Source organism: Pseudoliparis swirei, chromosome 19, assembly GCF_029220125.1.
Source record: "Pseudoliparis swirei isolate HS2019 ecotype Mariana Trench chromosome 19, NWPU_hadal_v1, whole genome shotgun sequence".
Classification (NCBI taxonomy): Eukaryota; Metazoa; Chordata; class Actinopteri; order Perciformes; family Liparidae; genus Pseudoliparis; species Pseudoliparis swirei.
In genome coordinates, this window is record NC_079406.1 from 21,728,599 (window position 1) to 21,741,869 (window position 13,271).

The 13,271-nt window shown below is 40.0% G+C and overlaps 1 protein-coding gene across 1 annotated transcript; it reads right to left on the reverse strand.

Moving 5' to 3' along the window:
- Positions 1 to 4,290: 4,290 nt before the first annotated feature.
- nkx3-2 (NK3 homeobox 2) lies at positions 4,291 to 7,405 on the reverse strand. The gene is made up of 2 exons (XM_056438687.1): positions 6,219 to 7,405; positions 4,291 to 5,546 (listed from the first exon to the last, which is right to left on the reverse strand). The coding sequence occupies exons 1-2, from the start codon at positions 6,589 to 6,591 to the stop codon at positions 5,122 to 5,124; spliced, it is 798 nt and encodes a 265-aa protein (XP_056294662.1). The 5' UTR covers positions 6,592 to 7,405; the 3' UTR covers positions 4,291 to 5,121.
- Positions 7,406 to 13,271: the final 5,866 nt, after the last annotated feature.

Genomic DNA, 13,271 nt, shown 5'->3' on the forward strand with positions numbered 1-13,271 from the left:
CTTTCTATTCTCGTCTTTATTTATTTCTGTCCTGATACTGTATTTGATATTTGTACAAATTGATACACATATGTATAACTTAAAATATAAAATATCTAATTAACCTATTTCTCTCTCACAAACTGTATACTTGCTTAAATCGATCTGGAAATGCATTTTGACTGCAATAAATATGTGTATTATAATATGTATAATGTACTTCCAACACCCAACTGCATTATAATGTACTTGTCTTGAAGTGCACAAACAGTGCATGTACACACAGGTACATGTCAAACTGAATCACAATGTTTGACAATTCAGTTTCACCTGAATATAACATCTAAAAGTTGCAGGGCCAACAACACTTTACACCATTCCCTTTCAGGGTTTCATTTGCTTTGCGGTTTTAAAGGTTGTTATTCCTCAGACATCCTGATTATAGACAGACACATTGTCTTGTTCCACTGCTAAATTAACATCTGAACAATTTCCCAGTTCCAGTTCAGTTCAGAAGAATATCTTACCAGCTGTGTGTAATCGATGACACACTGATTTACCAAATAATGTATGACTATTACTGGGAAATGAATTCCAGTCATTGACAAAATAAAAAGACATTTAAGCATAATTATTTTTCTGACATTTCTCTCTCTGGTTTTTGTCAGTGTTGCATCAGTTCAAGACACAAACCGTGATAACAAAAGTATATCATGAGTCAAGGTTATAGTCTCTGTGACAGGTTTCCAAACAGAAACTTTACTTTTAACTATTTAATCTCTCTACTCGTGGTGCACGTTTGTAGGTATTAGTATATGTCTGGAGTTCGGAAGATAAAAAAATATCCTTTAAAAAATCAAGAAAATTAATGTCAAATAAAACTAACTATTGAGGATGAGGAACTACACCTTTGTGTCATAACCTTGAACTTTAGATACAATATTTAGTTTTTTTTGTTTACTTTTCTCACAACTGTGAGCTGTAAATATATTTACTGTATGCACCAAAACATTGTGACTTTTTAAATCCATGTCTTGAGTTCATGTTTATTGGAAGTGTTTTCTATTTGTCACAAATTCACATTAAAAAAAAGTCTGTTTTGTAATATTTCTGTTGAATTGACAAACCAAAGGTTGAATCGCGGTCCTCGTCTTTCACACTTGCTTTTCACCGCAGGGGGAAGGATGTCGCTGCCACATGAGGGATGGAGAGGAATTTGCACCTGGGCCACTTTGAAGCAGGTGGCAGTGATTGTCAGGTCCGTGTACTCCAACGTGCTTATGAGGGTGTGATTGACAGAGAGCTTTGGGGGGGGGAATTCAGCCTAATTGTTTTTGAAAGAGCTTGAAGGCAGAAAGGCGAAGAGAGACATTTTCATTTCATTTCTTAGTGCCACCTTATCGTCTAAATGGAGAAAGCATTTGATTCCTTTAGGAACAAAGAACACATGAAAACCATATGGAATAAAGACTAATTAATTAATTCACAATGACTGGCGTGTTGGACCTTTTACATTGTAACTGTATTAAATATGAGCATCAACTGTTCCACAAAAATACATCAAAACTGAAAAAAGGAGGAAAAATGTTTTCGGATCCCTTTTGAAGTACAATTATCAATATTTGAGTCAAAGACATGATATTTCCAATTGAGCTACAACCTATACGGTTGCATAATTCGAAATATTGATGGATAACGTGCATGCAAATAAAGACATATAGAGCACTATCAATACATAAAGGTGTTTGTACATTGTGGTGCAAAGTAAACAATATTGGTCAAACAGGAAAACTAACCTGGACACGAATTCAAACATATCTTTCTATATTTGTTAATTCAACATATTGTTTGATTTGGTGGTATATTAAACACGATCAGGTTTGTAAAACGTTATTTAAATAATATATGAAGCGGCAGAGATATCAATATTATATTATTCATTTAAGATACTTAAATCAATGATCTTAGATTCATTAACTGATTTTATTATTGCATTTGTGGCTCACACGTTTTTTTAAAGGCATCGTGAGCTCTTGTTAGTGTGAATCTGTTCTTTACCTCAAGTAAATAAAGAAATACGTTTTCAGATAAATAAAATTCAGAAATAATTCGAAAGGCTCAGCCTATCAAAACCAAAACCCACTCATATTTGGGAAGATAAGATTTCTCTTTTTGTCAAGTGCAGCACGATTTGGTGGTTAACCGTTAATTTGCAGGGACTTGTGAAGGCGGAATCAGGACATTGTTAACTTCTCTCAACGTGCCCATCTTTCTCTGCGGTCGCTGCGCCACACAAAGAAGCAATGCGCCTCCGAAGAGGACCCCGGCTGCAGTGTCTGTTGGGGAGACCACAACTCGACTCGGGCCCAGAGATGCCAATTTTATCTGACCGATAACAACTGTTCTGCAAATTAAATTAATTTAACTGCCGAGTAAAAGTGAAAAGAGCAGACTGAATCAATCTAGGCCATAAAACTATTTTAAGACTGCGTGCCCGTATAATTTCAAAAAGAATAGAAAAAACAAAGAATTCATATGACGATGTGTTGGACAATATTTCCGTGGGGAAAACCATAATGTCAGCAACCGCAATTCCAGAGTTTCTTTTTTGTTCGAAATCACAACTCCCAAACTCCACACTTTCCTCCGGAAACGACAGAAAGGTTCAACTTATCCTATATTTCTGCTTTTTTTTTAAATTATATGAGCAACAATAGGTTATTTGTGCACAAACTTACTTAAAGTGCGTACTTGATTTTGTAAATGTGAAAAGGGTTGCAGGCAAATATCACATTTTCCTTTCTCTGCGAAATCTGCCGCAACGTGAAATACAGCCAAATCCTTATTAATAAATACAATAAATATTTTCCCCACGTACACATCAGTTTTTTTCAAATAGAAAAAAATAAGAAATGACGGGGAGACGCCGTGGTGGGGTGAATGCACACCGATGGGGGTGTTTGCATTTCACAGATCGCAGTTGAAAGGAAAAACAGCCGCAATATGTCCCTCTGTATCAGATATCTCCACATGCAGGCATGAACAGAAGTCATGTGGGACGGTCCACTCCTCAGGATCCGTCTCTGTCGCTTCAGAACAGCCAATGAGCAGCAGCATTGCCGCTGGAGAAAGCCTCGGGAAACTATACCTGCATCAAGGAGATCGGATTTTAGGACATATGGCGCCATCCGTGAATCTGACTGTTTTCACCATGGGGTTAAAGACGATGTGGCGCTGATCAACCAAACACCCCACATATACCCGGATGTTGGTGCGTAAAAACGCAGTGCTGTCAGGGCTAGAATACAGATGTTGCAGTTGTGTCCACAGATGACACTTATGAGAACGTGTTGCTCTTTCAATGCACTATCAGCTTTTGACACTTGTGATTCCGTGGACGTCTTCCTTCACCTCACACATAAAAGCTTTTTATATTCCCACTAAACAGGCCGTAAGTGTCTGCAAGGGATGTGGCTCTGCTTTCAGGTCAAAGATGGATGGCTGATGTGCGGCAGCTCCACTGACCCCGATTTAACATCCTGGCGGAGGCAGCAACATACTCCCGTAATACTTCAATTCCAGCATTAACAATTATGAAAAGAACAGCTTAAAGTGTTTTCCCGTTTGTTAAAAATGTATGGTTTACAAACTGCCGACTTTAAATTCAGGCTCAGTGACATGGGCCTCCTTAACCCCGGAATACTCCTCTCCTCGTGTTGACGTGCAGCCCTAAAGGTAGCCGTCAGTCGGCCCTGTCCGGGAATCACAGAGCTATTCATCATTGTTTGACAGGTGTGTTTGGGAAGAAAGCCATGGTGAGCCAGATGACTCCTACAAGGTGTGTACAGTGGGTGTACAGCACGAACATTGTGGGGAAGTTGGAAGTTTAAGTTTATATAATAATAAAGTTGTTTTACATTTAGAGAAAATGCGCGTAAAGCTCTAATAGCCGCGTCGTAAATAAACCGCTAATAAAAAGTGTCTATTAAATTCATAAGCCATTACAGTCTTATGAGTCTGCCATTATTAAATGTATTTAAACCTCCAGATGCCTGTATGGTCAGAAAAGAGGAGTGAAAAACATCACGTGTGTTTCCGTTACAAACGAGGTTTGTAAAAAACCCAAGTTATCATTTTACGCTCGTTGATGTATTTGTTTTCCTCTGTCACAGTTCAACTTAATTGATTTTATCCAGTGCATCCTTAAATAGTAAATATGTTAATTATCATAGTGTGCAACGCTAACAGTAAAACGTCCCTTTCCCAATGTTACACTTGCAATAAAAACCTTAAAATGAAATTGCATCCAAATGAAAGTAATGCCTGATATGTTTTAATGTTTGCTTCGATCTAAAACACTCATTTTACACGAATAACACATGTACATTTCAATTAGGAGTAGGTCTGTTTTATAGCCTGCTTCCTGCCACGAGATCACTTTTAGGCCAATAACACAAGAGACCGCCTCCTCTCATCCCGACACTGTGCATGCCCACACTGTAATGCATTTTACATTTGGAGTAATGTAACGTGTATAGCTCAAAAGTGCTGAAATATCTTACCTTTACAAACACAGCAAGAAAAAAAAACACAACCTGTAACAGAGACAGTTATATGAAAAGTCAATGGAATATGCCTATTTCCAATCACTGCAGAGGTAGGAAGGCGCATGTAAAATATAAACCAACATAAGGTGACATTTTCAGTCAGTTCAGGCCGCCGGTTCACAAAATGAGGTCCCGGGGGCTTCAGAGGTCCTTGAGGGGCTCCCGCGCAAAGAGAGGAATACTTCAACGTTATTACTGCGTCATTCCTCAGAGGTTAACATAGTGACATTTTAAAAGAAGGTCCATTCTCCCCGCTCACCAACAGTATATGATGTGATAACCTTAATCATAAACGTCTTGAACGGGGTTCCTCGCGACAGACTCTCATTAAATAAACGAAGGAGTCGTTTGTAAGTATTTGAGGATGTGATAACATGTTTTGGGAACTCGTGGTGTGGCCTGGAGCAACACGATGAGGCAAGGTGAGCAGATTAGTCCGCTCGGGTCTCATCCTCTTGTCAGAAAATAAGTATAGTTTGATTTCCTATAGGAGCAAAATAATCAAACAAAAAGAATAAATACAGTCACAGAGTTCTTACTGATTCCCCGCACATGCAGAGAGTGTCCATGCAGGGAGGCAGTAGGCGTAAGGGTAATAGTAGGACGGCTGCAGGGAGAGCAGCGGGGGCCTCAGGATCTCTCCCGGGCTGTACTGTCTCTGGTCGTCCCGCACCAAAACTTTCACCGCCACCTTCTTGGCCGCTGGGGTCGACGCCATCAGGTCGGCAGCCATCTGGCGGCGTTTCGTCTTGTACCGGCGGTTCTGGAACCAGATCTTGACCTGAGTCTCTGTGAGTTTCAGGGAGGCCGCCAGGTCCGCCCGCTCCGGGCCGGACAGGTACCGCTGGTGGTTGAAGCGTCGCTCCAACTCGAAGACCTGCGCGTGAGAGAAGGCGGCCCTGGAGCGCTTTTTCCGCTGTTTGGGCTGGTCCAGAGTCTTCTCATCCAGGGTGCTGGAGTCTGGCAGAGGGGGACACGTGAATGCAATATGCAAGTTAATTACTGCATTTGTTTAGAAATACAGACACAATCACGCGTGATGGTTTACAATTATTGGTGCGCGTTTTGGGATGTGTCAAAGGGAAACATCTGAATTCGTTTTAGTGTTCTGTTATAGCTAATTGAATGAATGAATGCCATGAATGCATCACAGGTTACTGGATGCTGTATTTTGCGAAATTAGTTGAAAATGCCGGATCAGGGTTTTCATTCAGACCCAAGCATCACAACGAAAGTCTTAAGTTAGGACGAGCTGGGGTTTATTTAATTGAAATAGGCTTCAATTATTGTATTTTTTTAATTTGTGTCTAACGTTGAAAGGACTATTACATACTTTATGATTCACTCTATTAATAATCGTGCGTAAAACTCGATCAATTCGTGCGTAAAATGTGCAGGAGAGATGTTGTACTATTTAATATAGTATGCAAACAGGCCTGCTATCAGTCAACTAAACAACCAGTGCACACATGTTTCTGCAAAACTGTTCAACATTACTAAACTGCAATATATAGATCCGACACTTGGCTCTTGATATGTCTGTTTTAGAGATAACGTGTATTCAAATCCGGGAGAGACGCTTTTTTAAAACTCTGTGTACACTTTACATGTAAGTCTTTCAGCCCCACTCACCCGTAGCATTATTGGGCTCACTGTCACTCTTTGCGTTCTCTGCAGCTGCAGACTCGTGGTCCGTCTCCTCCTGCAAACTTTCCTCTGGCACATCCGACGCAGCGTCTCCGTCTTTCTCCGACTTGCACACGGCGGGAGTTTTGCTGTCGTTGTCATCGCTGAGTCCCGAGTCCGAGTCGTAGCTCTTCTGGTCCGTCGGCTCACAAGCCTCCACATCACCTCTCCGAGACCCGCCGTTCATCTCCCCAAATATTTTCCAGCACGTCGTCTTAGAGAAGCACATGTCCAAATCTGGCAAGTGTCGGCTGTCGTCCTTTTTGTTCAGGATGGCTTGGATCGAAAAAGGCATCAGCGAGTTGCCACGAACGGCCATTTTCAAAAAAGAAAAAGCGAAGTTTGCTCGCTCTTAAAGTTGAGTAACTAACCCGCCCGGATAGAGGAGTCAATGTCAGTTCCTCCACATCTTAGGCTACTCCCTCCGTGGAGCTCTGCTGTGGTTTAAATGTTCCCCCAGTGTTGGTTCCTGGTCGCATCCCAGCGGGAGAAGCCGTGGAAAGTTTCTGCTACATCCGCAGGCTCGATGCTGCTCCTCCGCATAGCTCTGCCATCAGCCCGGGCTCGCTCCAGTCTCCGGCGCTTTTCACCCAATTTTGTTTTACCATCCACCCTCACCTGTGACTGACAGGCACTCCTCGTCGCCTCCTATTGGCCCGTAGAGGAAGAAAGCCCTTTCACGATTGGCCACTGTCATCTACGTCATGCTGCTTTCAACCGGGTGGGAACAAGTGAAATACAGTACATGTTGATCGAAGTTTTTCACAGGGGGCTGAACTGACATGCAGGTGGAAACCACACAACATATATCACCCAAATGTTCTTCCAGATCAGGACTATATACATGCATGGCAGATAACTAAATATCCTGCACATTGTTTTAATAATTTAGGATTGATTTGGCTGAAGTGGCGAAATATAATGTGCTGATAATGTTTAAAGTCGTACAGTCCGAAACGGGCACCTCGTGCGTAAAAGCACATAATCAGCTGCAATTCCAGTCGAAAAGTAAACGGAAGTTTCGGGTCTCCCATGTCCCGTGTTTCCATTGAATGCAGCACCAGGACAACATATGAGATATGTCTAAAATGTGTAATAACCCTTCCCTATCCACGTTTTTCCTTTCTTGGTGACATGTTGGACACTGACCCACGTGTGTCCGGTTTTGAACAGTTTACTCTTGTTTCTTCAAAGGTAAACGTCATCGATGTACACTTCTGGTCACTTCCTTGGCGGCCTGCTTCATGGATCATCATGACCAGGTAGGCCTCAGCCCGTGCGCAACACCAATTCTTGCTTTCTATAAATACAAGTTCAAAAAGCAACCATGTCCTGCAACCTCCTGTTGACTCGTGAAACGGGTTCATTAAACGAGGGCAGTATTGTTGATAACAGCTGACAGGCTACTTATAAATCCGTTTGAACACCAGTCAGCTTGTGCAACGTTCCATAAATACTGATTTCTAATTCTGGGGAAATGTCAAACACAGGTTTTCACTGAAATCCTCTCTTTGAAAAGAATATTTGACATCATATCAATCAATTTGCGTATAATAATTAATGCTCAGATTACATGTTCAGTGTAAAGGAACGCTTGTTTTGTTTTCAGTGAACCGATGTTTCTTCTCGTTTTACTATATATCTCTAAAGGTCATAGAAATGGCGCCCATGGGCATTATTAAGTATTATTGAGCTTATTTTGTGTGTCGAGCTCAGCTCGGTCTCGGGGATTTAAGTGGACAAACATCTGTCGCTGCACATCCGGAGCGTGACCTCTGCCGTTTTTGACGCCGCCAGTGCGTTTCTGCTGTTTTTATTAACTAACCATTAGCAATATAAATGCTTCTTAAAACTCTATTTTAGAAAGTAACGTAAAATTATTGTTTTACTGGCGAACCGCGGGTGGAGGCTATTTTCTTCAAATGATATCAAGCAGCTATTCTTTTGGCAAATTGACAATCTGCCTCCACGTGCAGGCTTTGATGAATCATTCTTTCATATTATATCCGCATGGCTAATACACTTTATGGAGTATTCCTTAGTGTTTTATGGACTTGTTCCACCTGCTATATCATATGCATTTCATTTGACCATCTTTAATTAATAACTCCGAGTTAATCCGACTGTTAATGATTTAATGTATTAAAATAAGTATGACGTGAAATTGATCAGGTATAAAATTAATTATATGAATCATCCTGATGGCTTCAGTGCTGCATCGAAGTGATGTTTGATCAAATAAGGCATTTAATAATACATTTATAAAATATTTTAAATATTCTAATTATGATAGGAGGCCTACAGATAATAAGCATAGTCATAATTATAATTACAATAATAATAATAATAATAATAATACTGCTAACCTGTTCCACTGTTGTGATTTTTTCATAAAACGTTACAGCTAATAAGAAAATAATATACAAATCGAAAACTAAAGATATTTTAGTTTTGGCTCAGTTTGAATTGATAGGTGTTGTATTTTGTGCACGCGACCCTCCTGTGAATAAACAACACGCTGACGCTAACAGCTGATTTTGAGACAAACGACTTTGACTTTCAATCTAAATGACTTTTAAAATCTGTATATTTTAATCTCTGAAGCTTTGTCATTATTCCTAGTCGATTGAGACCGAATTCATGTGGCAGTTGCTGGTAAAACTCTTTGAAAAGGCGAATCAAATTATCGTATTTTAAACATTAACCCGTAAAATAAATTATGAATAACTTCTCAGCTCTGTTAAGTTATTTGGAACATTTATGTCTCAACAAACGAGTGGTGCAAACATTATTAAGCTCATTAAGATATGTATCCGTCTTTAGCTTAAGTAAAATGATGAAGAAAACATATATTTTGAGTGTCTATAAATCTCATATAATATTAAACCAACTGCAGTGCTGCTGTCACTATATACAAACCCGTTGCGTATATTATACCATCTAGTGGCCACTAGAAATACCTCTTCTTCTTGACTTTGCCATCTTCCTCTGGGGTCAAAATCCAGTGAACTTCACTCTGTGCAATATATATTGAACTATTAATAATATTATTAGGTTCTGGAATATTATTGAAATGCTTTATTCCAACAAAGACAGCGGCTTCTTTTTTAAATTTAATTTTGTAAACTTATTTTAATCAACTAAACACTGCTGGTTTAACTGTATATGTTCCTGCACAGTGGAAATCAATGTAATGACATTATGTGGCATTGTTTCGGGGCTGGATGGGGCCTCGAGGATGAAAGCGTGCATCACCACAGTGAAAACACAAATAGGAAAAAGGAAAAACACAAACCACTGACATGTCTGGATACTTTCACACACCCTTTAGAAACTCATTCCTTCAAGGCCAATACACATGGTACATCAAATCGTTTTTAAATTCTTTCGCAGAAGTTGTGTCTTTTCTTTTTCTCTGTGTCCTCACATGCATTAGTCTTAGTCTTCTGTCCTAAAACCAACCTCACTGACCCGCACACCGTCCGCTTTACCCTGAGAGAAAAAATGGAAAATAAATACATCTGTCTGCCAATTCTCCAACAAAGTGAGTCAGTGTGCGCCTATCAATGTGATGTCAAGCAGAGCTCCACGGGTTACTCTGTGTTTTGGTAACCACACTGCGAGGAAGAGTAATAAGCAGTAAGTAGCTGTAAGTGGCAGGAAATGTAAACAGCAGCTTGGTTTTCATTCAGACAACTGCAGGGGCATTTAAAACAGATACACCGCTGTCTTGATGAGATTCACACTAATAGTACAGTGAAAGTGATCATCTGAGTTTATTTACATATTTATTTATTTGAATAAGCTTCAAACGCATATGAGGAAACATATTGCTTTCATAGCTCTAAAGAAAATAACGTATAAGTAACGTGCACCCAATATTTCTCAGATGTTCTGAGATGTAATTTTGCAATTAATGCAACAATTTGTGTCATGGTTCATGTCAGCAGGTTATGTTTGCCATATAGGGGATGATGTAATATATGCTAATTCCTGTGCGGTATAATGATCAATAACTTAAGTCAAAGCACCATTAAAATACTATATTATAGTACAAGTATACTTATGTATTAAAAATGCTTTAAGTAAAAGTTCAAACAAAACAGCTAAATATCAAATACTGATAATACAGAATATCCCTTGTAAGTGTATCATGATATTATTCAGTACAGTTTGTGTATTATATTACAATATATTGTAAGCAGTACTTAAATGTTGAGGTGGAGCTAATTTAAACTACTTCATAATACAGTTCTATGAGGCTTTACATTTTATTTTATGTGAGATGTTTATTAAAATAAGTCACTATATTGTGAAGGAGGTAACACACATTGATGAGTGTTTAGCCCATGAGGATGGGTTTGCTTGTCTGGGGCGACATTCCCAGAAAAAAAGCTCTATTACAGTTTTTCTCCATTATAAACCCTTACAAATGGAACTTTGCACACTTCTGAGAACTTGCAGCTCGTGTATCAACAAAACGACTCCAGACTGCTTACATCTTGGCACAATTCCTTTGTTTTCAGTCAAACACACATTCTAAATCTTAAGGATTGAAACTTTGAGACTTTGATGAATTCAAGTGCATTGGAGTGAACTGTTGCATTCTGGACATGTATTTTTATTATAATTTATGGATTAATTAGTAATCCATAAATTAGTAATAGTGCTTTTAAAGTTATTACATGCATGGTCTCTCTTTTGCAGTGATCCTGATATCTAGTCTTGTAGTTTGATTCGATTTTTTGAATGTCGTCATATTTGGCAAATATTTAACAATGTACAATAAATAAAGGAAAAATGCATAAAGCGTTAAGATGAATAAAGCATAAAGCTGCGGTTAAGGATTACTTTCTTTTTTTCATTAAAAAAAATGAATTCTCATCTCGTCTTCAGTATTTTTTGAAAAAAGAAGAACAAATGGCCATTCCAAGATTCCAGATCCACAAGGTGGGCTCAAATGTCTTGTTTAGTCCAAAACCCATAAAGAACATTTACAATAACATAACACGGGAAAAAGCAGGACATCTTCATATTTGAGTTGCTGGAGGAACCTGTGGATTTATCATATTGTTGCTTGAGAAATGACCTAAATAATACATGTATTTATTAAACATTCAATTAATTGTTTCTGCACTGGCATTGGGTAAACCAAAAAAAGGGAAAGTCAAAATGAAAAATACTTTTAGCTGTGTATATAAATATATATGTGTGTGTGTGTGTGTGTGTGTTTGTGTGTGTGTGTTTTGTTTTTACAGTTTGCATAAAGCTGAAACTGGCTTGGTGTTGATGGGCAATACGTCGCCCTCTGCTGGCAGGACGAGGAACTGCCGCCATTGAAAGATGAGACGATCACTTCATAATAGCCCTGCCGGGAAGAGGGGTACATTTTCTCCTCTTTTTCTACCCCCAGACTCTTTGTCTGCGCTCCTCCAGTTTAACACCGGGGAGAAAATTCCACCATCACCTTTTCAGTAAGGAAATAAACTTGAATGGCGTATTAGACTATTACGTTTGCTCCTCCACCCACCGCCGCCACCAGCTCCTCTTTTTCCTGCCACTTCTTGTAAACTGTAATCTGTTCAAATTTTTTTTTATTTATTACCCCTGATGCAGCAACAGGCTAGTCGCTGTGGTAACGTCTCTGTTTCCCCTCCTCTCTCCTGGGTGTGTTCATGAAAGGTCTTGGATTTCTTTTTTTGTGCGTGCTGGTATGAAGGAGGCTCACAGCATGCCATACACCCCCCCCCCCCTCCCCCTCTCTCCTCCTCTTATGTGAGAATAGCTGCCAAATTGTGTTCAGATGGAGCAATACAGGAGGGCACTGCCAAGAGTCATTTGCAGTAAATGCTCCCAAAATGCCCTCTAGATTTCTCCCCAAATATCAAATCCACCATGATAGCACCCTTAATCAACCTCAACATTGGAAAGTGGAAGGAACCATGGGGGGGGGGGGGGGGGGGGTACTGCCAGCTTTAAGTATGCTTTTAGTTGCCTAAGTTACAATTGAACCCTCTCTCCTAAAGAAAAATGACCCTCGCATGCGATGGAGCACTAAATGTAAGAGCCCTTGGGACAGAACACTTAATACAGTAAATTGAAGCAGGAGACGAGCGGGGAGAAGTTCCTGCGTCTCGTGGAAGCTATTCAAAACAGACACAGGAGCAGAATTGGGGGGATAGCCCGCTGTTACAGGCTAATGCGTGTAGATAGTGCAGACGTGATTTATAGATTTTTTTTGGCTGTGCCGTGCTGACAGACGAGCTTCCCGATGAGCTTCCAGGCGCCTCCGGCACGCAGCAGATAATGCGTACAGCTCAAGCACATCATGAAAGGCGTCTCAAGTCCTGAAGAGGCCTCGGCTGCCTGCTCAGGCCTCTGTGACCGGCTTTTTCTCTCCTCCGCTCACGCCCAAATAAAGATGTCCTTCAAAAAGCAGCAGCCTGCTTTCAGGAGTTTCATGTCACATGTGAAATATCACCTTTTGAACATAGGAATTGACGTATTCATGAAAACTTCAAGCAACGTTTAGAAATTGAGACATCAGGGGCCTTTGCTCTTGGTGGAGTGGGTGTCGCAGACTGCAGCTGCAGAAGTCCAGCTCTGCGTTTTGGATATTTGCAGATAACAGATTTAGCTCTCCGACAGGTGTTTACGGTTTAGAGGACTGAATGAGGGCTGTTGTCTGTCAGTCTATGGATTATTTTGGCACTAGTTGTTATCACGTGTTACTCAAACAGAAGTAAATAGTGCATTTGTTGTGGCAGCTGCAAATGAATACACATTTTGTGCAGCGTGAATACATTTAAAGCAGCGGGTTCAGTTGAAGAAAGGTAATGTCACGTGGATATCGTGCACTAATCAGAGTTTCTAGCAACGTTTGAATCAAACTGGAGACAGTTTTGATGTTTGTCAATCAAATCTTGTTAGATTAGATTAGATATTCCTTTATTAGTCCCACAGTGGGGAAATTTCAGGATCACAGCAGCAGTGCACATC

Coding starts and splice junctions, on each gene's coding strand:
- nkx3-2 (XM_056438687.1), bottom strand. CDS start 6,591: ATGGCCGTTCGTGGCAACTCGCTGATGCCTTTTTCGATCCAAGCCATC. Junction 5,547..6,218: donor TGAGCCCAATAATGCTACGG/GTGAGTGGGGCT, acceptor CCCCTCTGCCAG/ACTCCAGCACCCTGGATGAG.